At 63.5% G+C, this 24,362-nt stretch overlaps 5 protein-coding genes across 5 annotated transcripts; all 5 read left to right on the forward strand.

Moving 5' to 3' along the window:
* Positions 1–1,603: 1,603 nt before the first annotated feature.
* On the forward strand, positions 1,604–8,590 carry LINJ_08_0530 (conserved hypothetical protein; the record flags this gene model as incomplete). The annotated part of the gene is made up of 1 exon (XM_001463354.1): positions 1,604–8,590. One exon carries the CDS (start codon positions 1,604–1,606, stop codon positions 8,588–8,590), a length of 6,987 nt encoding a protein of 2,328 aa, XP_001463391.1.
* Positions 8,591–9,106: 516 nt separating this feature from the next.
* LINJ_08_0540 (putative protein kinase) lies at positions 9,107–15,445 on the forward strand (the record flags this gene model as incomplete). Its single annotated transcript, XM_001463355.1, has 1 exon — positions 9,107–15,445. The coding sequence occupies one exon, from the start codon at positions 9,107–9,109 to the stop codon at positions 15,443–15,445; it is 6,339 nt and encodes a 2,112-aa protein (XP_001463392.1).
* A 579-nt stretch (positions 15,446–16,024) lies between these two features.
* LINJ_08_0550 (conserved hypothetical protein) lies at positions 16,025–17,083 on the forward strand (the record flags this gene model as incomplete). The annotated part of the gene is made up of 1 exon (XM_001463356.1): positions 16,025–17,083. One exon carries the CDS (start codon positions 16,025–16,027, stop codon positions 17,081–17,083), a length of 1,059 nt encoding a protein of 352 aa, XP_001463393.1.
* Positions 17,084–19,594: 2,511 nt separating this feature from the next.
* Positions 19,595–21,061, forward strand: LINJ_08_0560 (cyclopropane-fatty-acyl-phospholipid syntahse; the record flags this gene model as incomplete). The annotated part of the gene is made up of 1 exon (XM_001463357.1): positions 19,595–21,061. The coding sequence occupies one exon, from the start codon at positions 19,595–19,597 to the stop codon at positions 21,059–21,061; it is 1,467 nt and encodes a 488-aa protein (XP_001463394.1).
* Positions 21,062–22,863: 1,802 nt separating this feature from the next.
* Positions 22,864–23,901, forward strand: LINJ_08_0570 (translation initiation factor-like protein; the record flags this gene model as incomplete). Its single annotated transcript, XM_001463358.1, has 1 exon — positions 22,864–23,901. One exon carries the CDS (start codon positions 22,864–22,866, stop codon positions 23,899–23,901), a length of 1,038 nt encoding a protein of 345 aa, XP_001463395.1.
* Positions 23,902–24,362: the final 461 nt, after the last annotated feature.

The raw sequence follows: 24,362 nt of genomic DNA on the forward strand, positions 1-24,362 counted from the left end.
CCCCACCCCTCTTGTTGTTTTTTTTTTGTGTGTTTCTGTGTGTGTGTGTGTGCGTGTGATCAGCACATCTGGCGCCGAAGCACCGATACGTGCGCGCGGACGTTCTGCTACAGTTCGTGCCTACATCGAAGCACACACACGCACACACGGGCACGGGTACAGAGACCCTAACGCACGCACCACCGTTGTGTTCTTGGCTCCGTCCATCCTCTCCCCCCCTCATTGCTTGATGGTTCTGTGTTGGGGGCACCTTGTCGTATTCGATTCCCGTAACAACTTCAACGCCGGTGCGCCGGAAAGCGGCCGCCAACAAAGGCCAAAAAAAAGGAAAAAGGGAGAGGGAGGGCGAATGAGCGGAAGTGCCCTTCAAGATGGAGTAGAACTGCTCAAGCAGCGCAGCAGCAGCACCAAAAACCACCGCCATTCCGCTCCCTCGCCCCCTCCCCTGCCCTGGCGTGTCCCCGCGCACAGACATGCACAGTCGAATACGAGAACGCCACTCGAGGGAGCAGGACGCGCGACAAGAAACGAAAACAAAGAAACCTGTATGCCCAACGTGAGTCCATAGAACCGAGAGGGGGGGGGGCAAGGGAAGCGAAGGGCAGGAATGGTGATGACAAGCGCGGCGATCATTTGTGATGGGGCCTCCCTCCTTATCAGCTGACTGTCTCATCTCTGCTCGACACCACGTGCTACGGTAGGTCGGCAGGCCGTCTAGTTGACGAGGGGAAGGGCTTGGAGGAGGGAGGGGGCAAGGTGAAGCTGAGCGAGGTGCGGCCCTCCTCTCTCTCTCTTCGGCTCTGTCTATACGGTGGCGTCGTGAGGTGACTTGTCCATCACGGCATGTCCGTTCGGCAACCCTCCCACCCACCGAGCCACACCCAGCCAGCTCAGCCCTCCAACTTGCCTCTCCCTCTGTCCCGCACGCACTGCTGTCTCTTCTCTCGTGTCCCGCTTTCGCTCCGCACTTGCGTGGTCGCTTCGTTGGGCCACACACGCCCTCTTCCAGGCTGGCATCAAAACACCTTCTTAGCTCAACGACTGCCCTGGCAAGCTCATCGAATTCGACTTGCGCCTGGGTCTTTGCCCGCCCTTCTCCCTGCTCTTCATCTCTCTGTGTGCGCACGCACGCACAACACACACACACACGCGTGCGCGCAGAGAAATCGCATCGCCGTGCGGTGCGTGTTCTGTGTTCTCTTTTGTTTCTTGTGAACGGAAGGGGTGGTGGTGCGCACTCCGTGTATCCGTGCTGCCCCTGCCGCTGCTGCGGGTGCTTGTCCCGGTCGCGGATCGTGTCTTGACGTCGCCGCGCTTGGCCTCTGCGTTGCTTTCCTCCAACACCCACGGTCATCACGGCTCGTGTCATTTTTAGACTGCGCGGACGGCCCTGCCCCCTTCTCCGTCGCAAACCCTTGGCGCGTCCACTGGTCCTCGCCGCGCCCGCTCATGATCGTCCGCTGACCCCTGAGAGTGCCGTGTTCTTAGAAGCCGGTGCCGAATCGTTCTTGTTGTTGGAATAGTGTGGGGAGGGGGGGGTTCATGTGCCTCCCTGCCTGTCCCGCCCCTTCCTTTTTTGTCTTTCTGTGTCTTCAAGTTCTCCATGGGCACCTCGCGGGTGCACAGCACAAGCGGGACGGCGGGAGCGCGATGGAACTCGATCTCTCTAGGTCCACGTAGCATCGCCGGCAGCACGCGTGGGCCCCACGGGCTGCAGTGTCGTCGTGGCTTCCGCGTCCTTCACTTCCTGCTGGCATGCGCCATCGCCCTCCATGCCGTCACGGCACCGCTCTCCACCTGCTACGCTTACATCCGCCATGCAGCAGCGCCACCCTCCATCACGGCTGAGACGCCAGCGGCCCCCTCTCTCATTCGCCCGAACGGCCTGCCCCCCGCCGCCCCCGCCGCACCGTGGCGCACGCTCAACGAGTCGCTCTTGCCGTACCCCGTCTTCTACCCCGCCATTGCTTTGCTGAACAACTCCATCTTGCTGCTCGGCGGCTGCGCCACGGCAACTTGTGCCACACCCGTCGGGGCGTCAGGAACGAGGGTTGCCGCATCGCGCCACCGAGCAAGCGCGGCGACCTCCGTCACCTCGCCGTACCACGAGCGCTTGCTCTCCTTGAACGTGGACAAAGGCAACATCACAACGCTGCCGCAGCTGACGCTGCCTTCCGGGCTAGGCTTCGCTGGCCGCTACGCAGCCGTCACGCTCACCGATAGTGTCTACGTCGCGCGTAGCTGCACCATGAGCACGCAATCACCAGCCGAGGTGGCGAGCATGACGGCAGAGGAGCTGCAAGCAATGCAGGCAGCCTACGCGCCGGTGGTAGCGTTCTACCCGGAAGGAACGGCGCACGCGAGCACGCGTGTCGGTGGCCCAGATCCGCCACCAGCAGTGAACCTGACCTACTTCAAGGTGCCCGCCGATCGCGTGCGCGTCAACGCCAGCTGCACCGCTCTCGCAACGGAAAACAAACTGCTCATCATTGGCGGCTTCCTGCTCTCCGGGAAGCGCGTCACGGCCAGCGTTGACTCCTTCAACGTCGTCACGCGCAAGTACGACGCCGATGTCGCCTTCCTGACCGCACCTGTGTTGCAGCCATCCGTAGCGACATCGACCGGGTTCGCTGCCGTTGCAGGCGGCTGGACCTACGAGGCCGACACCACGGCCAGCGCGACTCGCGAAGCTAGGGCACTGCAAGAGGAGAGCCGCGTTAGGCGAAGCAGCCGCGTTGCCGTGAGCGGTGAGCCGCTGCATCTAGTTCAGGAGCTGGCGACGCCGCCAGGGAAGTCATCGGCATCCCCCCGCTCTGACACGCCATCATCACCGCCGTCACGGTCCGTGCCGTCACCGGCGCCACTGCAGCCAGTGGCACGTTACTTGTTTGATCTCTTGTTTTTCGAGCCCGACAGAGTACGCGGCTGCTCACGCGCCGTGCCACGTGGTGCGCTGCAGATAGGTGGAAGCATTTGCGTGTCGCCGGTGGACTCCTCTACCCTACCACGCACAGCCGTGGAGGACATTCTTCTCTCACCCAACGGCTGCCACGTGGCGGTATTTGGTGGCCAGGTGGTGCTGGTCGATCACAACCTGGGACATATCGCGGCGCTGGATATACGCGCGAGGCTGGCACAGGCGTTCGCCGCTCGTGCGCCGTTGGTCCTGCGACCACCGCCGGCGGTGACGCTGCTTCGAACAGCGAAGCCGAACGCTGCCGCACGCACGTTCGCCGGAACCGAGAGTGCGGCAAGCCGGGATGCCCAGGCCAGTAGCCGCCACAACGATCACGCCGGATCGACGGCCGTGTTCGCCAGCAGCGGAAGCAGCAGTGCAGCGCCTATGACCTCATCGACGTCATCGTCTTCTTCAGCCACCGCCTCATCGTCGTCTTCATCGGCGCCGCTGCCGGAGTACCGCTACTCATGGATGCAGCCGACCCTTATCTCACTGCCCTACGCCCGCCGCCCCGCCCCGGCTGCTGCGCCGGACCCGCCCGTCATGGCGGACACGATCCTTCTTTACTACGCACTCGGTGGCGAGGACGTCTGGTCACAGGTGGTCACCGCGGCAGGCGACAGTGCTGCTGCTGATCTTCTCGATCCATCAGGCAGGCAGCATGTGGTGCCGCAGCTGCACGGTGACCCCTCAACTCTCCGTGCCACCGGCAAAGGCACGGAAGCCGTTGTCCGTCGGGAGCCGACGCTTCGCTGGGCTCAGCGGGAGCTGCCGGACGTGCGCTACGACAGAGACCGCCCCGAGCTGCTCGCCGTGACGATGCCCACGCCGCTGTGGCCCGATGCGCTCACCCTGCAGACCAACTCCGAGGGCATTATCCATCTAGCGTTTCGAGACCTCAACTACACACGCTACTGTAGGTGGAATCGGCTTGTCGACAACGACGATGACAATGTGGTCTGCGCTGTCCGGCTCAGCAGTCGCCGCGACTGCGTCGGCAACACCGCCGGCACACTCGACAGCGCCTACGACGGCTCCCCGAACGCGACTATCCTCTTCAGCGCCAGCGGCAGCACGACCCCGGTGTACGTATGCTTCAGCTACGTGGTGCGGCCAACCTTGTGGCCTACATGCCGCATCCGGCAGTCCTTTTCCATCTTGAATCCGATGATGCCACTGCGCATCCTCGACAACAGCCACACCACCTCCGCGCCGACGCCAACACCGCGTCCTTCTCCGACGCGCGACCCTGCCGACAAAACCACCAGCTCCCCGCTTTTCATGCTCGCCGTTGGCGTGTCTATCGTTACGCTACTGGTGGCACTGCTCCTCGCTGCGCGGCTTCAGCATGTGCCGGAGGATGGGCTTCTGGTGATGAGCCTGCTCGACCGCGGCGATGGCGCAGGTGACCAGCACGCGAGCCCCGGGATTCGCGGCCGCAGCTGCGGCGGCGCCGCGAGGCACAACGGGCAAGGCCGACGCAAGCGTCTTCTCCGCGGCAGCGGCGAGCCCAACAAAGCCGCAGATGTCGAGGATGACGACGAGCCTGGCCTGTACCCGATTTCAACGTACGCCGAGTTCCTCCAGGTGGTTGGCAGCGCGCAGGAGGACAGTGAAGCGCGCATGTTGGCGACAGCGGTGGATGTGCTGCGGCTGCACCAACACCGCTATCGCGTGCTCTCGCGGATCGGCCAAGGGCCACATTCTCTGTGCTTCCTTGCGCTTCGCAAGGCGCCGCCGCCGCCGCCGCTACGGGTGCAGCAGCAGCGAGTGAGGGGGGCGGGTGCCGGTATGAACCGAAGGGTACGCATGCTGGATGGCGATGCGAGTCCCGTCGTGCGCTCGTCCCTTTTCACGCGGCCACCACCGTCGTTCCCAGCAGCGTCCGCCACCCTCAGTCCAGGCGTCCCGACCACCGCCACCTCGTCCCTGTGGGCCGCGCGGCACGACCAGAGCACGGCCGTCGTGGTCAAGTACACGCAGTGCCCTGACGACGCCACGCGAGCCCTCATAACACGCCTGTGCGAGCGCCTCCGCGACCTTCAAGCGGACGCTGTCACAGAGGCTTTGGGTGCGACAGGGGTGTATAGACAGCACCGCAACAGTGCCCCGTCGCGTCGCCCTCACCGGCGGTACCGCCCATCGGACACGTCGACGACGGTGTCCTCTGCCGCCGCTCTTCGGCCTTTAGATGTGTCAACTCAACTCACATGCGGCATCGCCCGCGAGGTGGCCAGCGGCGGTAGAAGCAGCCGTGGAGGTGCTGCGGCACAGGCGCTGCAAACGGATGCCGAGGATGCCACGGCACCACCAACGAGCAGACGAGACAGCAGTGCCATCATCGTCACCACAGCAAGCCGAGCGGGATGTCAGCCGCTGCCGCCGCTGTCTTCTGCCGCGAACGAGGCTCGCGTAATCGACGGCGACGACGATGACAACAGCTGCGCGTGGCTCGACGCTCACGAGGTGAACGTCGTCCTCTCGCTCTTCTTGCTGCTGCCAGAGGATCTGTTCGTATCGTACGAGGTGAGCGTTCTTCAGCAGCAAAACAGCAACAGCAGCAGCCAGCACGCGCACGTCGACCGCAGCGGCCGCTTGACGCCGCTAAGCGTGTCACAGGCTGCGGTGGAATGGAATCGCAGGCATGTCTGGCCCGGCGCGAACGCCGAGCCAGCAAAGGCGTCTCATCACCGCCAACGCCATCGATGCACACCGATGCTGTCAGCAGGACAGAGCCTCCCCGAGCAGTCAACTCCGCGTGTATGCTGGGCTGCCTGCGTGAACCCGCTCCAGCCCTCCACACTCAGGCCGTGGAGTCTTTGCCTGGTCATGCCGTACGAGCGCAGCGGCGACCTTGCCGACTTCATTTTGCGTTGCCAGCAGGTGCAGCTGCTTCCTGCTGACGTGACGGGCGCGAAGGACACGAAGCGCACCGGGCTGAGCAGCAGAACCTCCGCATCTCCGGCATGTGTGCCGCCTGTCCACCACTGCTGGACCGAGTCGCTTCTCTGCTCCATCCTCTTCCAAGTATGCACTGGGCTTCAGCTGCTGCACGCGCAGTCGCCGCCCATCCTGCACGGCAACATTAAGCAGACGAACGTGCTGCTGCGGGAGCCGGCCTCCTTCTCGGTGGCACGACGGCGTGTGGTCGTCGCTGGAACGCCGGCGGCACTGGCAGGGATGAAGATGGGCGTGAGCAGCGGTCGCGGTGGACTCGAGGACGCGAACGGCGATCTAGACATGGCCGCTGCCACAATGCGCGTACCTGGAGCGCAGCAGGCAAGAGAAGGAGAAGGTGGATGGCGGGACCGTCGCCTTGAAGCCGGCATTGCCGCCGCCGCACGACCGCTCTCTGCGCACGCGTCCTTCTGGCGGGCGAGCAGCTTGGTAGCTGCCGCCACCGCTGTCTGGCAAGCTGGCTCGCCGGTCTTGCGCTCCTCGCTATCCATCGGATCACCGCCTTCTCTGTTCCGTGCTGGCGCTACAGCGTCATCATCCACGGCGGCTTTCTCGCACGACGCGCCGCAGGAAGGGCAACCACAACTACAGCCACACGAAGACGAACAGCTGTGGCCGCCGGAGCGTGCACGGCATCTGCTCAGTACGCACACCTACCTGCCCATCAGCCTCACAGACGGCGGCATGTCGTGGTGGTTGACGGTGCAACTGCCGCTGCGGCTACGCGGGTGCTTCGGGCGCACGACCCGCTCCACTCTTCGGCAGGCCCCGGCTGGGCTCTGCTGGCTGCGCCGGCTTGACCCGCCCCCATCGTCGCCGCCGCCCATCACGACGAAGAGCAGCGTCCTTCCGTCCGAGGACTGCATTGCGGCGTTAGCTGACTTCTTGTTCACCTTTATCGATGTGCCCACGCACGTCGCACCGGAGTTGTTGTGGGGGCGGCTCTGCACACTGTCGCAGTCTGACCACGGTGATGAAGGTGGCGCTGCTGCCGGTCTCGCCGTGCCCGGCTCATCGCTGACGCAGTCATCTTCGTCACTCCACTCCATTCGAAACCGGCGAGAGCAACACGTGGCCAGCTCTCGCCGCGACGGCCGTCGACGCGGCGATGGTGATAGCCTCACGCATCGGCGTTGTGGTGATGTCGCGCGCGAGCCTGCCGCGTCTCCGGCGGTGGGCTCAGCAAACCTCTTGCGTGCGACTGCTAGTGACGAACTGGGAGCGAACGTGACAGGGGACAAGCAAGCCCTCGGTGTGCTTCCTCAGCAGCAGCAGCCACAACTACAGCGGCACGACGACCCGTACGCGGACGAAGACATGGACGATCGAGACGTGGAGCTCGACATCGACGAGGACGGTATCTTCACCTGCGAGGAGGTGAATGCGCTGACCTCCGCCATGTGGAAGGCGGAAGGACTCACCCGCGTGCCGCGCGGCAGCCGCCACTACCGCCAGGCTCCTCCTCAGCAGCGCACCTCCGCGGCGGCCGTGGACCCCTTGCTACCAGGAGCTCTCGCTGCCTCCACCACCACGCCGGGCGGAGGCTCCGTGGCAGACGTGACTCTGCAGCCGCTGCGGAACACCACCGGAGAGGACGGTGGCCGTCGGGGTTTGGGCGGTGATATGCGTGGACTGCCGTCGAGCTTCTCTAACGCACCTCTGTTTGCGAGCACTACCACGGCGGCAACAGGCTTGCCGTCTACATCGTCTACGCAGCCGACGTCACAGGCGCTGCACCGTCATCACAATGATGTGGATCGCCAACTCTGTGGCAACAGCAACAACGGTGGTCGGCGGATGGCCGAGGGAGGAGGAGGCTCTGTCGGTGGAGAAGGAAGCCGCAGCAGCTCGAGCGTGTATGAGGTGCTCATCCAACGGGTGCTGGCGATGGACACGGCGAGTGACATATGGAGCCTTGGCGTGCTGCTCTACGGCATGTGCGCCGACACTGTGGATGCGCAGCAGCAGCAGCAGCACCACCGCCACCACCAAACGTCCGCTTCCACACCGACCTCTACGCTGAGCCCGCCACATGCGACTGAAGCCGGCAGCTCTCGTGTCCGCGCGCACGAGGGCGTCGCAGACACGCTGCCGCCTGCAATTCCCACGTGCACGTGCGCGTCGCGGCTTGCCCAGCGCGCGTTTGCGGCACTCCTCGGCGACCTCTACGACCTTGCCGTAACAGGGGTGCCGAGTGGCGGCCCTGGCAACAACGGGTGGAGCTGCGATGGTGGTGCCGGCCTGCGGTCTGTAGGCGGCGACGAGGGCGATGGCGTGGATGTGGAGCCGCCAGACGAAGCTGCCGATGACCGCCTCCGCTGGCCCCGCTCGTGTGCGCTGGAAGATGAGGTTATGCAGGTCATCGGCGAGGCGGGCTACACACATGCTTTGGCGTCCGTCCTTGCGAGCATGCTATCGCCCGTAGCGGCACGGCGCCCCAGCGCCGGCGACATCGTGAACCAGTTGCGTCTCGTGACCACAGGCGCCCCTGCCACCCTTGCATCCGACATCATGCGCGGTGGTGGAGGCGGCCTTGCGGATGCAGATCGCGAGTACAGTGTCGCCCGGCAAAGCCCGCCTCCGCGCACCCGGCACAGCGGCGGCGCAAGTGATGCAACGTCATCCGTCATGCTACACGAGCAGACGGCTCGCATGGCGCTGCGTCAGCGATGATCGCGGAAAGAGAACGAAACCACCTGCGTGTGTACGTGTGTGTGTGCGTGTGTGGATGGGTGTAAGTGTTTCTACTCCACAGCTCGTCGGATTCGTGGGGACGTGCTCAGCGGACGGGGAGGGGGTGTGGCGTGGTGAGCGAGCCCGGTGGTTGGCCCCATACTCGTGCTTTCTCTTGATTCTGGCTTGGTTTCTTCTTTTTTTGGGAGGGATGCGTCGTTTGTGTACGCATGCTTTCGCAACTTCTCCTCTGAGCGTCGTAGGCGTGTCTGACTAGGCGGTGGCGGCCGGCACGGGTCGTCAGCGCCGCTGCCCGCCTCCGTTTCGGCCTGTCCACTGTCCCTCTCTCCTCTCTCCTCTCTCCCTCCGGCGATGCGCATCGCAACCGTCGCCCTCCACCCCTCCCACACACACACACACACGTCCCACGGGCCCGCAAGCAACCGAATCCGGCAACCGTCGATCAACCCCGGCCCTCAGCTTTTTCCTTACCCAGGCAGGTGCTACGGCCCACGCATGCGCGCCGCCGCGCATCATCATCATCTCCCTCCTCTCCTTTGCGCTAGCACGTTTCACATCACGCGTATCCGTTCCCCGGCGGCGCAGCACACACCCATTCGCAACGCCGTAAGAAGGGGCACGCGGACCAACAGCACCGCCGCCGCCGTGAACGTATCCGCTTACTCCTTCGCTGCGCCACCGCTGACGAACCCCTATGCGTATGCGGCTTCGCCGTCCCCATCCTCGGCACCTTCAATGCGCACCGTGGGTGTTGCCGCCGCCGCCGCGGCGATGTCGACAGTGCATGCCGCAAGCGTGACGAACAGCGGCGCGGCGGCACACACCTGGACGAATGGTGGCCGTGGTGGCCACGGTGCCGCGCATGCGCTCACCAACTCTGGCAGAGATGTCTCTCTCGTGCTTCTGACTGTCGCCTGCACGCTGCTGGTCGTCACAATTGTGCTGCTGATCGTTGGTGTTCGCCTCCTCAAGCGGTTCGCGGCAGCTGTAGCAGCAGCGGAAGGTGCAAGGGGCCAGGACATTCTTAGCAACAACCTGAGTGCTGGTGAGGCCGCGGCGTACATTAGTGTCGGCATCGTCGACGACGACGACGAAGCAGCCTTGCACACCGACAACGGTGACAGCCGCACACAGCTTGTGGAATATGCCGATGAGCGGGAACCCCTACTGCATCACGTACGTGGCCGCGGCGGCGGAGCTGGTCGTCATCGCCGCAGTGCTAGTCGCCAGCACCAGCAGCCTGGTCGACGCACAACCTTGGCCGTCTTCGAAGCACTCAGCATTCTTCTCGGTGTCTCCTCCACGCCCCCCACCGCGGACGCTAGCAGCCATGGAGCTGCGGCGGCGCCGCGACGCCGGTCGAGAAGCTGTCAGGCAGGGAGCTCAGCAGTGCCCACTCCCGAAAATCAGCCAGCATTGCGCAGCTCACCACAGCAGCAGCGCCACGCTGGGCGTCGTGCCGTCCCCGACGCGTTGGCCGCGGACGAGAACTCGAGGGGCGCCTTCCGTTCAGGGCCGCAGCCCACCTGGCACAGCAACGGCTCACTGAGCCGGAGCGGCGCGGCGCGCAAGTGTGACGAAGCTGCCGTCGCGCCGGCGTCGGCCTCCCCAGCACCCGCGTCGCACCCGGCCGCTGCGCCTGGGTCGTCGGCCGCACCTGCCACCGCCGATCACGGCGCCACCCCACCCAGCGGCAATTCTCAGCTGCCAGTCTTTACCACGACCACCGAGAAGGACATGGTGGTGTACAACACGACGCACAACTCGCGCTACCGCCTCCTGCAGCGCATTGGCATAGGCGCCTTCTCCTCTGTCTATCTGGTGCAGCACAAGACGACGGGCAAGCAGTACGCGCTCAAGTACATCTTGTGCAAGGGCGACCGCGAGCGACTGGCGGCGCTGCGCGAGTGCGAAGTGATCTACAGCCTACAAGGGCACCCGCAGGTGATCCGTATTGTGGACATGTTTATGAGCTACCAGTTCCAACGTGCATCGCCGTCGCCCACCGTCGCCGGCTCTCCTACCGCAGCCGCGACGAACTCCGCATGTAAAGAGCAAGCGTCTGGTCAGCAGGGCTTGCGGTCGTTTCCTGGTGTCCCACCAAGCGCGCCGGCAGCACCCGCCGCCGCCCTCGCACCCTCCGCGATTGCAACGCCGGCGTTGGCGCCGGCCTCTGCCGCTCCGGCGAGCACGTACACCACGTCGGTCGCGGGGCGGCTCAAGGGACTCAACGACGCTGCGTTGACGAAGGCGGCGATGGAAAGCTCCACCGAGTCCCGCGCAGCAGCGCACAGCGAGGCTGACGATGGTCACGTGGATTTCAGCTGCGTGGACAGAGACAGGTATAGCGAGGGGCGCTGGCGCGGCAGCCGTCCGCGCGTGCGCCCATCCGTCGAAGGAGTAGCCTGTGGTGCCTGCATGGTCAACGTTGATCATGCCAGCGATGTGGAAAATGGAGAGAGTGCCTACAGTGAGCACCAGCAGCCACAGCAGCCAGGCAAACTGTCCATGCGCGCGTCCTCCGTGTGCTGCCCACGTCCGCTTCCGCACAGCGTGCAGCACACGAGTCAAAGTAGCAGCAGCGTCCATCCTACCCTCAGCGCCGCCGCTTCGGCGTCGACAGCGCCGGCCACCGCCTCGTCCTCTTCTGCGCTTGCTGGAAGCAGCTACGTACCGGCGCAGCTGTGCGCAGCCGCCGGTGGAGGTGCACAAGGGTGCGGGCACGTACCTTCGCAGTCTGCTCATCATTCATCGACCACAGCGTCGGCGGCTCGTGCTGCCGCCACCGGTTCATTGTCCCCACCTCGTGACGAGGCGCACGCCGACCAGCCCCACTTGTGCTGTCACGCGATCGACGTGCCAGATGCGGTCGTACATGACGAGAGCGACGCCACCGCCCCAGTCAATGCTTCGGCGAGGTGCTGCGCCGCGCACAGCACGACCACCACCGCGGCATCGATGCACCCCTGCTTTCCATCGACGACGCGCAACGCTACAGTGAGTCGAAGCAGCGAAGCCAGTCATGAGCCTGGCACCCTTGAGGACTACGATGGCGGCGATGGTGTTCACAGCGGCAGTGACAGCAGGAGAAGAGCGGAACAAGGGCAGAGCGCGACGGGAGAAAGGGCCAAGCCAGCCTTGCAGTCGCGCAGGGCGTCGTCGGAGGGCCGCGGCTCGGACGGGGCGGACGACGGTCATGCTGATATCGAGGCGGGCAGAGAGGAGCGGCGGACAGAACTGTGCGGTGATGCCGACGCCGATGAAATGCACAGCTGCAAAGGCAGCGATGCGCGCTCCGGTGCCACCAGCTCCAGCGGTGCGGACGAAGAGCCCATCCAGCCGATCCACCGCATCTTCGTGCCGCCGCCGTACATGCACCCACCGTTAAACGGAATGGCTTCTGCGCCGAGAAGCTGCAGCATCTGCAGCAACAACAGCGTGAGCTACGCAGGCACTGGCAATGGTGCCGCCTCGGTGTTGCGGCCGCAGAGCCGGACCTGTGCGACAGGTGGGGAAAGCCCCACCTCGCACCACCTGTACTCCGCCTTTCCGACCGCCGCAGCCGGCGGAGCACTGGCAGTCGTGGGACCAGAGACGGCAAACGGCAGCACTGCGCCCGCTCCGGTGCGGCGCATCGCTGAAAGACCAGACGTCGGGTCGCTGTCAGAAACCGCATCTCCTCCACCGTTCGCCGCCGCTTCCGCCTCGCTCACGTCCTCGTCGCCGTCGCCGTCGGCGGCCGTGAACCTGCGTCACACAGCCGGTAGCCTTGTCAGCACGTCCACCCTTCCGCACCAGCAGCAGCAGCAGCACCCGCAGCCCATCCCGTCGTCTGTGACCTCGTACGCCCCTGCTCGTGCTGCCGTCTCATCTGCAGACGTCAAGAGCGCCGCGACCGGTGCGCCTGCAGTGCAAGCCCCGATCCGGTACAAGGACTTTGTGCTGTCGCCCACCACCGTCACTGCACATGCCGCCGCATCGTGGACACCGGTGCCAGCGACGCAGGCAAACGCCCTTGTAGATGGGCAGACGCACCGGCAGCCGGCCGACCGCGGTGGGAGTCCCGCTCCGCCGCCATGCGCCGCCTCCGCGAGGGTAGGCTCAGGAGCTGCGGGAGCTGGTGCCACTGGGCTGACAGTGGCTCGTCCAACTGATGAGTGTGTGAACCCCTACCTAGAGCGTGCCCGCGGCCGCGAACCGGTGCCGCCGCCGCGCACGTCGTACGCACCAGGTGGCGGAGTACGCTACAACAGCCTCACTGTGCCGTATGTCGCGGCCCCGACGACGTTGCAGGCCGCGGCGAAGGGGTTTCCCGCTCAATCTAGCAGCCCCTCCTCTTCACTGACGCTGAGCGCAAGCGGCACCGGCGTCAGCGCCTTCGACGAGCGTAAGGCGGGCGCAGGACAAGGACGGCGCTTCGAGGTAACGGGCGCGGACAGCAGCTCACAGGACTCAGACGCATCGATGCCCGCGTCCCAGGCCGCACGCCTCACCGCTTCGCGGTCTTTGCCGAGTACTGCCCCGGCGGCGGCGACGGTGGTGCGCAACACGTACGCGCCGCTTCGGTACGGCAACGTGGTTCAGTCCAATGCAGCGTCACCGGCCACGTCTAGCATGGCAAGCTCCTCTCTCATGCCGCCACCGTCACCTTCACTGCAGAAGCAGCTGCCGCAACCACCTTCAGCGGCTTGCCCTGCTGCTGCTGCACCGACGGTGGGCAGTGGCCGTCTCAGCGTGTGTGGCGTCCTTCGGACGGCGCGTGCGGGTCAGCAGGGAGAGCGTGAGGATTGGGATGACGGCAAGCCCCGCGTGAGCGCGTCGTGGCCCGCAAAAGACGCTGGGTTGGTGTCAACGCAAGCACCACCGCTGCTTCCGCTACCCGGTCTGGCGAACCAGACCAGTGGCGCGTACTTTCTTCGGTCGGTTGGTCGCGTTAACGGCGCTGGCGCCGTGCCGCGCGCGGCAACACCCCGCGCTCCGTACGGGGAGGGGCGACCGCCCGCGGCGGCCGCGGCTCAGGATGAGGCCCCATCCCCTACAAGGCCTCTGTACACGAACCTTGGTGTTCTTATCGCCGGCCCCAGCATGACCGCCGACCCCGCGACCGCCACGACAACGCACGTGCTCCGCACTGGCGTGCAGCCACCATCGCCGCGGCATCCCCGATCGAACTCCTACGCCGGCGATGATGCCGACAGGAAGCGGCAGCGCGGCTACAGCAACGTCGGATTAACTGGCGCGGCACCGTCTGAAGTGCGGTACACCAACGCTGGGAGCCCGAACCTGTGGAACGCGTACAACGCGGGCGCGTCCCCGGCGAGCGCGGCGTCCGCTGCTGCCGTTGCCGCGCTGACGGGCTTGTCGCCCAGAATCGGTGCGAAAACCCCCACAGCCGCCTGCGCCGGGGAGAGTAACATAAACGACGGCAAGAGCAGCAAGACGACACATACGAACAGCAGCAGCAGTCACCTGCAAGATGTCTGTGACACCGGCTATCTGTGCCTCGTAATGGAGCACCACCCTATGGGCGACCTCTGCCGGTACGCGCTGCGCGCCCAGCATGAACTGGAGATGCGGCGCCACCGCCAGAAGCAGTCCCAGTCGCAGGCACTGGCACGCAGCAGTTTGATGAGCGTGGGCATCTTGCAGCCCATCACGTCACCGGCAACAGCGACGACGCAAAGCAGGACGTGTACGTCCGAGCGAAGCTCTGCTCAGCAACCGCAAGCCCCCACGAAGAACGCGACCGAGCGCGACGGCGGTGGCACGGGGGCGGAGGCAGGGGAGTCGACCTCACCGCTTTCTCTTCGCCCCTTATCGCTCACGCATGGTGGGGCAGCGGGGTCAGCAGCGGCCGCCTTGTCACTGCTGGCGGCCGCCGCAGATGCCACCTGGACGGTGAAGGTGGCTATGAGCCGAACGGACCTCCACCCGGCGCTCTCGGCCGGAGTCGGCGGTCGTGGTAACACCTCTGGAAGCCATACCGCCGGCGGCACCGATGGTGACGAGCGCGCCACCGACTTCGATACCCAGCGAGCAGCCTCTGTTGCGGTCGATCCCACAAGTGAAAACCCCCTCACCGAGGCGCAGCTGCTCTCCATCGCGTATCAGCTTGCCTCGGTGCTCGATCACATGCATCAGCAGAACCCGCCCATCGTTCACCGTGACTTGAAGCCCGAGAACATCCTAATCAAAGGCGAGCTCATCGACTACCTCGACCTGCCTCTCTCCGCCGTTTTGGCGAGCACTAACAACACCGTGCACTGCGGTGGCAAGGACGATGCCTTGGGCAAGTCCTCTGTGTCTCCGATGACGCCGCCCTTCACAACCCCGGCCGCAGTCATCGATGCCGCCGCCAGTTCTTTGACGTCGCTGCCGCCGATCCGAATCACGCGCGCTGTGGTGCCCATTGTTCTCATCGATTTTGGTCTTGCAATCCTACAAGACACCCACGGCCGCTCGCACGGCAGCCGCGGCGGTGGCACCCGCCCGTACATCGCACCAGAGAGCTGGAAGGGCGACACGTGCACGGCTAGTGACGTGTGGAGTCTCGGCTGTGTGCTGTACGCACTCGCCACGTGCCGTCTCGTTGCCGAGGACGTTCGGATCATGTCTCAGGAGGCGAAGCGGGACGGGTTTGCCTCGCGCATGCTGAAAGACATCATCGCGCACAAGTACTCCCTGGCCTTCGCGAGTTTTGTCGTGTCGCTGCTTGTCGTCGATCCGGCCAAGAGGCCGACGGCGGCGCAGGCGGCGCGGTGCTTCTGCGTCGCAGACGGCGACATCTGCTTTGACCTCAGCAGCCCATTCTTCAGCAACGTGCTCGATCTCTAGCATGCGTGCGTGGGCGTGTGTCTGTCTCGGTGCGGGGCGCGGGCGACACACGCAGGACCTCACCAATGAGCCTTGCACAGCACAACAGCAATCCAAAAGAAAGAAAACAGAGCCCCTCCCTCCCCCCTCGCCCCGCCCGAAACATGCAAAGAGGCGCTTACCCGATACTCGCGGCGGTGCATGTGCGTGCGAGTGTGTGCCGTGATGCGCACTTCCCCGCTTGGCTCTCCATGGCTGGAATGCTGTTTTTTTTTCTTTTTTTTCCCTTTTCGAATCCTCATCCACTCCGTGCACCCTCCTGCTCGCTGCTCTTCTAACACACATGCACACATACATACAGATATATGCACACACACGCACACACACACCACTCCCAAGGGCGTTTCTGCTGCTCCTTCCGCACTCCGCGCCCCTCCGCCCCACGCAGGCACGCACGTGTCACATGCATGACGTGGTGGTCGCGCTTCCGTTCAGAACAACAGGAGAGCGCGAGAGGCGTGGACAGAACGAGCAAAGAAGAAGGGGGCGGCGTACAGCACCGGCGAACCGATACCGCCGCGCCATCACCGTCGCCTTGACATGCTGCGCATCACCCCTCCGCGCTGTGCGCCGCTGCAGGCCTCTCGCCCTCTCTTCTTCTTCTCGTGGCTGCGTCAGAGCAGTGGACACCGCGGCAGCGCGGCCGCGACGTGGCGCACAAAGGCAAAGAACACCTTCATCAGCGAGGGCGCGATGGGCCTCGGTGGCGGCGATGTGGGTCAGCCCATGGCTAACGAGGCCTCCGAGGCGCTGGATGGCAAAGGCACGAGCACCGCCAGTTATCGGCAAGCTGCTCTGAACGGCACCGTCAGACGTGGCGTCGGCAATGGGCAAGCCTTCCAGGCCGGCGGCGGTGCCGCTCCAGGGTCCACCGTGCCAAAGCAGCCGATAGACGACATCTTGATAGAGCGTGCAGCGCACTTGTCCGGGCCGAACCGGCGTCCCCTCTCGTACGACCTCGAGATCCACCGCGCCGCCCGCGCGCGTGAGGCGGCACAGAAGCAAGCCTCGCAGGAGTATCTGCTCCACTTCGACGAGCAGAACATGCCGCGCAACCCCCACGACCCGAACCGAAAGCGTGCGAGCTGGGAATTCACGCCGACGCCAGAGCACAAGTCCCTCGTGTTGCTTCTCTACCGCAACGTGCTGAAAGGCTTGATGAACTATAAGAGCGTCCGACGCCGCAGCATGATCGCCTACGCCCGCATGTGTTTTCGCCGTCGCGCTATGGCGACGGAGAAACTGCTGATTGACGAGTGCATTGAAGAGTGTCGGCGCTCCATCTACGTGCTGGAAAAGCATCACAACTTCACAAAGACGGGCACGTACGAGTTCGACTCGATGACGCTACCCAAGGACACGGGTCAGGACGTGAAGACGTACATGGAGGAGGTGTACGACCCGGAGCAGTCCCGCATGCAGTTCCAGAACTTCACTGATGTGCAGCCGGGCAGAGAGCACTTGCATCGGCAAGGGCTCGGGCCCACGTCGGGGTCGCACCACTGGAAGGACCAAAAGACCTCGGAGGGCTTCAAGGTGGAGATTCGCGACGAGGACAGGGCCCTGCGGCCGCCGCCGCCGCCCGGGATGGCGAGCTGACGCCTGCACACACGCACACACACACACATATTTATATATACACACCTCTCTCTTTATCGACGAAACAGATGAGTACGGCGCCGTACTCGATGTGCATCGCGTTGAAAACGACGAGCAAGTCGCGCTTGGAGCGGCCGTGCAACCACCGACCCGCCTTCCTCTGATCTCCCTCTTTTTCAGTGGCTCTCTCGACAAAGGAGGGGCGGCAGGGCGCGTCCATTCTTGGGCGCGCCCGCGGGCTGCTGATGCCCTGCTTCGTTGCTTTTTGTTGCGTGTGCGGTGATGACCCCACATGGATGCAATCATCTTCAGCTCCCGCCCTTCATATACGTCTGCAGATGCGTGCCGGCGCCTTCTCCGCGCGCGCATGGTCTCGGTGCATCTGTGTAGGTGTCGGCGTCGGTGTCGGGGTGTGCTTGTCGGGTGCACGCCACCTCCTTTTCTATATTCTGTTGTTTTCCGCCGCCGATTTGGGTGCGCTCGTGTGGTGCGTTCACGCTCACTGAAAAAGTGCCACTGGCACCCGATCCCCTTCTCGCCCTCCCCTTTTCTGTGTGTGTGTGTGTGTCGTGCGTCTACTTTGTGGTGGCGGATTCAACACGTTAGAAGAACAGTAACACCTAAACTCCGTCGCTCCCTCATGGCGCGAGGGGCACACCCCACCCTGTGTGAGCGCGTGAGGCAGCCCCCACCCGCCCTCACCGCACCCCTGCCAAGTGCCGCACCACCTCTGGTGGCGACGGGGCCAAGCGCCTGCGACGTAGGGGAAGTCAGAGCGACTCATCGCTGCTGATGTCGGCGGTCGCGTCCCGGATGGCGTGGCGTCGGAGCGACCGGCGACGGTGAACACGTCTTTGCCACCCACATGATGGGCGAAGCGTCACCGCTCCCCGAGCGTAACTCAGCCGCACCTGAGAGGTGCACGACGTGGCGACCGGCATGATGGGAGCGGCTGGGAGGCAGCGTGCGCGGTGCAGGGTGGGGGGGGTGTAGGGCAGGGGCCGTGCTCCGATGACTGGGCTGGCGCATGCGCTGTAGCACGTGTCTACGTATGTGCGTGTGTGTGTGTCCGCGGCTGCATTGCACCACGCTGGTGGGGGCCTGTGGCAGTGCCAGCGGGGGAGGGTAGAGGAGCGTGCAACTCACGATCAACGGCGGAGAATGGGCATGCTCGTGCGAAATGAATCTCCCGTTGTTGTCGGTATGCGAGAAACCCGCTCGTACGCTGTCTCTCAACGTCTCTGTGGCGCATCGCACAGAGATGCGGGAATTGCCGTCAGCTTCTTCTCCACACCCCCTCGAACGCACACACACACACACACACACACACACTCGCATGCCCATGCGTTCACGTCCTCATCACTGCGACTTCAACCGCCGCGATTGCACACCTTGTCCGTTATCTGCGCCTGCCCCTCCCATGTCTTTCGTCTCCCTCTCTCTCCCTCTGTTTTCTGTGTATGCGGGCTTGCGTCTCTAACGGAGTCGCTGAGTGCAGACCATTCATCGTCATTTCTTACGGACACCACCACCACCACCACAGCCTCCTCGTCCTTGCTCTCACCCCCAGCCACCTTTTCGCATCGCCCTACCACCGTTGCCAGCGAACAGGACCCACTACGCAACGTCAAGGCAAGCGATCACCACAAGAGCAGCAGCGCAAGGCATCCGTAGAAGCAGCCACACGCGCCCCGTCACGCCCGACCACGCCACCTCAGCTTCTTTCTGTTCTTGTTACGAGGGCAGACAGGAGACGACCAGGTGAACCAGGCGTCCAGGGAAACGGACAGGGAGGGGCTCCGCATCTCTGTGGCAGGCAGGCAGGCACCCACGCACCCGCTCTGGCTGTCTGTCTGCCCCGACGTTTCCTCCCTCTGTCGGGTATTCTTTTTGTCTTGGGTGGTGTCGCCGTTGTGCGGTTTTCCTTGTTTCGTGGACGTGTTAAGTGGAGTGAGCGTGCGTGCCACCAGTGCAGATTCTCTCGATCGCCACCCACCCGCCCCCTCTCCCAATACGTACGCAGAGGCATCGGCACGGCAGCCAGGCACACACGGGTACACGTAGACGCAGGGATGCAGTGTCGACTGAAAACTAACAACAGCTAGCATTCACTCGCGCTTTCGTTTTTCATTGTTTGGCGTCCTCGAAGTCCACAGCACATCACGCCGCTCCTCCACGCCACCACAGCCTCCCCTTCGCTACTCCTTCCTTACCTTCTCCCCCCTCCCACGCACACACACCACCACCACCACCACCGCGCCAAAGGCACCGGTGGCAGCGCTCAGTGCACGGTGGTCGTCCTCGTCCGTGTGTTCTTTGCGAGTCTTCGTTTTCCTTCATTGTTTCGTTTCGTGGCTTGTTTGCGTCTGTGCGCGTCTCTCACCCTCCACCCTCGCTCTTCGCGCGCGAGCGGCCCCCTCTCTCGGTCCGTCGGTCGCCTCTCCGACTGCGTTGTTGTTGCGCGTCGATCTTTCTTCTCTCGTCTCTTGTTCTTCGTTGCTCCGGCCAAGCATGGAAAACCGGCCACACGAGGACTCCGAATCGAAGGAAGCGGCAGCGGCGGCGCTCTTGTCGCGTGAATCGTACGAATCCGTGCAGAGGCTGTCGAAGTGCCCCAGCGACTTACCCAGCAGCGAGAACCGCTACGAGGTCATCGCCGCCGCCATGAAGGGTGACGACCACGGCATGGGCGGCAGCACGAGCCGCGTAGTCAACTACGGTGGCCCGCACGGCAACGGAAGCCTGTTCAGCATGAGCAAGGCGGAGTACGCGAAGCTGGAGAAGAGGGAGGCCAAGTACTTGCGCATCGCCCAGAAGATCCTGAGTGCTTGTGGCATTACCATTGGCGGCGATAAGCCATACGACATGGTCGTGCACAACCCGATGCTGTTCCGCCGCGTTATCCGCAAGGGCAGTCTTGGCCTCGGTGAGGCCTACATGGAGGGTTGGTGGGACACCCGCGACTTCTATGCCCTGGACGACTTCTTCAAGCGCATTCTGCAGAGTGGGATCGAGTACTACTTTCCAAATAACGCCAAAGACATGCTCAACATCATCCGCGCCAAGGTGCACAACCCGCAAACCAAGTCGAAGAGTCGCAGGGTGGGTATGCAGCACTACGACATCGGCAACGAGTTCTTTCGAAACATGCTGGGGCCGCGCATGCAATACAGCTGCGCGTATTGGGAGAAGCACGTCGGCTCCGCCGAAGACCACATGATTAAGCCGGTGGAGACGCTGGACGAGGCGCAGGAGCTAAAGCTGCACATGATTGGCGAGAAGCTGCGCCTGCGTCCAGGGATGGAGGTGCTTGATTGCGGCTGTGGGTGGGGCGCTCTGGCGGCGTTTCTGAGCGAGAAGTACAGCGTGAAGGTGACAGGCATCACGATCTCCGAGGAGCAGCGCGAGGGTGCCGCGCGTTTGGTGAAGGACGACCCGAACGTGACTATCCTCAACCGCGACTACCGCGACGCCACCTTCGACCGCAAGTTTGACCGCATCGTGAGCGTCGGCATGTTCGAGCACGTTGGCCCCAAGAACTACAAGACCTTTTTCAAGCACATGCGCCGTCTACTGCGCGACGACGACCCGGAAGCGGTTCTGTTGCTGCACACCATCGGCAGCAAGACGACCATGAGCAGCGCCGATCAGTGGTACCTCAAGTACATTTTTCCAGGCGGCTGTCTGCCGAGCATTTCGAGTATTGGCAAGGGCATCGAGGCGTATTTTGTCATGGAGGACCTGCATAACTTCGGCTTCTTCTATGGCTTGACGCTGCTTGCCTGGCGCTCGAACTTTCTCGTTCACTGGAACAAGTCGGCCGAGAGCACGAAGCCCGGCGCGGATGCGTTTTTTCGCATGTTCTACTACTACCTGAGCAGCAGCGCTGGCGCCTTCGAGGCACGTGACCTTCAGCTGTGGCAAGTGGTCCTGAGCCCGAAGGGGACACCTGGGTACGTCAGCGTGTACCGGCCGTAAAAGTGGTGCGAAAAGGGCGCGTCGATGGGGAGCTGAGCGCTCGCGTCGGAGAGCCGCCCTGGATGCGGCCAGGGCCCCTCCTTGCGAAGCTGCGTTCCCCTATCCCCCCCCGGTGTGTTCTTCTCACGTCATCCGCTTTCAGCGCGTCATGCCCGGGGCTTTGCATCGGCGTGGCTGAGCCCCCACCCCCACCCCCCCCACCCCAACTCTTCTGCCCCCTCCCCCTCCTCGGTGTTCTTGTTCGCCTTTCGTTTTTTTTTGAGGTGGTGGTGGTGATTGCTCTTGTCCTATTGCTTCCTTCAAATGCCTCCACGGGCGCATCTCTTTCCACCCACCCACCCCCCGTCTGTGCATGTGGGGGGGGGGGGGGGGGTGCTTATGCACTTATTATTATTTTAGGTGTGCGTTGCCCCACGCCGGTGGGGGCCTGTGGCAGTGCCAGTGGTAGGGTGGCAAGCTCATGTTGTTGATGTCGGAAAATGGGAAGAGGCAGACTGAATCCACAATAGGAATGGCGAAACCACAAAACGTCTTCCGATCTGATCTCTTATTCCTTTTCGTTGTCCGTGTTATGTGTATTTGTGTTTGCGTGCAGTTGTAGAGAGCTGGAATGCCTGCGTCGGCGTCTCCTTTTCTGGCCCCCCTCCAAACCTCTCCTCTCCGCCTCTTTCGTTTATGTGACGACGTGTCCGTTTTTCTCTGCCGGCGAACGCGCAAGGCATTTTTTTTTACTGCGCACGTCCCCGCTCCCGCTTCGCCTGTCGTGCGTCTCCGGCAACCGATCACGTCATCCTTCCCCGCGTATGTGGATAGGTGGATAGCGCCGCGTCGTTCTTTGCTTATCCATCGCGGCTTTTTTGTTGTTTTTGTTTCTTTCGTTGGTGTCGTCGTGGCTCATGAGCGTTCTCTACGGGTGTTTGGTATGGTTGATGGCGTCTGCCCTCCCCTCTCACCCTCTGTGCTCTCACTGGCCCATCGGCCACCCCCTTTCCTTCCTTCCTTCCTGCCTTGGTATCAATGACCACCCGTCTCGCCTATCATTGTCTCTCTGAGCTTCTCTGTGTGTGAGCGTGTGTCGGTGTGCGTCCGTGCTCGCCCGCGTCTTCACTCTTCGCCTTGGGTGGTCCCGACCCCCACCCACACTTCTCTCCACCGCTTACCCTATTGTGTGGCTCTCGCCGCCTTTCTTCTTTTCCTCCTCTCTCTCTTGTATGGGGTCGTCGTGGGCTGCTTGTCGTTCTCATGGTCAGGCGCTCGCCACCCCCACCCTCTCATCGTCATCTATTGCACCCCCTTCTCCGCCATTATCGCTCACGTGCGCACCGCCTATGGCGCGCCCCTCAGGGAAAGGAGGAGTGTGTGAGCAACACCAGCCAGTGCAGGCTGCCAAGACGATCGGTGCGTTTAAATGGGATGCGGTGGCCATTGCGTTGCGGGCGAGACTGTCCATGCGCATTCTATGGCGCAGATAGGGCGGCAGGCCTCTGTGCACCTCTGTCCCCCGCCCTGTCTCGCAGCAGAGCTGCACTCACTGAACTCCTTCTGCCCTCTCATCGCCCTCATGGCCCCGTCCCCTTTTTCTGTTCCCTCCCCTTCTCTCCATACTCGGTCGCCCATGCGTGGCCGCCAACAGTACACGCTACATAAAGAACGTGAAGTCCTCAAACTCGGTCGCTTTCTTATCACAGCCCCACGCAAGCGCAAGAGACAGACAGCCAGGCACAGAGAGCCCCGCGCGCCCTCCCCCTCTCCCCCTTACGTCCTCTTCTACGAAAAAAAAAAGGAACACAACAAGAGCGCGGATGATACGTGAAGTCGGCCGCCAGCGTCGTCGCAACGCCGACAGCGACGAGAGCAGCAGCGAGGATGAGCAGCAGCAGACGACCACGACGGTGCAGGAGACGACGGCGGCAGCGCCTCCAGCCCGCGTGCGCGCGAAGGCGCCTGCCGCGGCTGTGGTGAGCGCGCCGAGCATGACGCTGCACGCCGACCCGACGGCAACCCAGGTGACGGCGCCGTCCGCGGTCTCGGCGGAGACGACGAACTCGGAGGGCGGCTCGAACGAGGATGCCCCGTCCTCGGCCGCGGCCGCGGCGCCGTCCAACGAGTTCTCTGAAGAAATGGAGGCGATCGACTACGACGCGCTGACGTATGCCGCGCTGCTCGACATAATGAATCGCGCAAGCCGCCCGGCGATTGAGGAGCTGATGGCGCAGAAAGAGCAGCAAGTGGAGTCGACGATGCAGCAGCAGCAGAACCAGCGTGTGGAGCGCTTCCTCGACGTGGCGACGACGAGCTCGGCCGCCGCGGCGGAGGCGAACGGCAGTGGCGCCGAGGAGGAGGCAGCGGAGGGCTACCGCTACAACACGATGCTGACGCGCCTCTTCGAGGCTCTGAACCGAAACAATGAAGGCAGCGCCATGACGGAGCGCAACCAGCTGCCGGTGCCCATCCTGGAGCGTATGGGTAAGAAGAAGACGGTTATCGCCAACTTTGGTCGCATCTGCGACGCCTTTCACCGCCCCATGGAGGACGTGAAGGACTTTATTGAGAAGGAGCTGTCCATCCGCGGCAACCTCGATAGCAACAACGCGCTCATTCTCAAGTTTGAGATCCGCAAGCAGACGGACTTCGATCGTGTGCTAATCAAGTACCTCGATGAGTACGTGAAGTGCAACTCGTGCCACCGCATTGACACCACGCTCACCAAGGATGGCCGTCGTCTGGAGCTGCGCTGCAACGTGTGCACTGCGACGCGCACGGTCACGGCCGCCGGCACGGCCACGTTCAGCGCTCAGATCGAGAAGCGCTCTCGCCAGCGTGCCGCCATGATCCTGTGATCTGTGGTTGTGTCTTTTCAGAGAGGAGGGAGGAAGAGACGGCTGGGCTCACGACCACCGCAGCTCTCGTGTCGCCTTCCTTCTCTCGCACCGAAGCCGACGCGTGCGAACATGTAAGATGTCTCTTCTACCGCCTTTTGCCCGACGCATTCTGTACACGTGCGCTGCCCGCTTCTGTGGTGAGGGGGCGAGAGAGCAGACATGGGGTACGGCCGCAGTTGTCTTCGGTGCTTGAGAGGGGCCAGGGGCGGGGAGTTTGGTGCGATGTGCTCGCACCGATGTGAGTCCCACCCTTCCCCACACCCCCCCCTCGCGCTGTGGTTGTAGCTGGTTCTGCCACCTATGATCTTTTTTTTAATGCTTCTCGGCAAGCGGGTATCAAGCACGAAGCACGCCCATCACCGCCTCCGTTGTACAGAGATGCATGCACGCGCACACGAACAGATCTCTACGTGTCTCTC

The sequence above is a fragment of the Leishmania infantum genome, chromosome 8 (genome assembly GCF_000002875.2).
Source record: "Leishmania infantum JPCM5 genome chromosome 8".
Taxonomy (NCBI): Eukaryota; Euglenozoa; class Kinetoplastea; order Trypanosomatida; family Trypanosomatidae; genus Leishmania; species Leishmania infantum.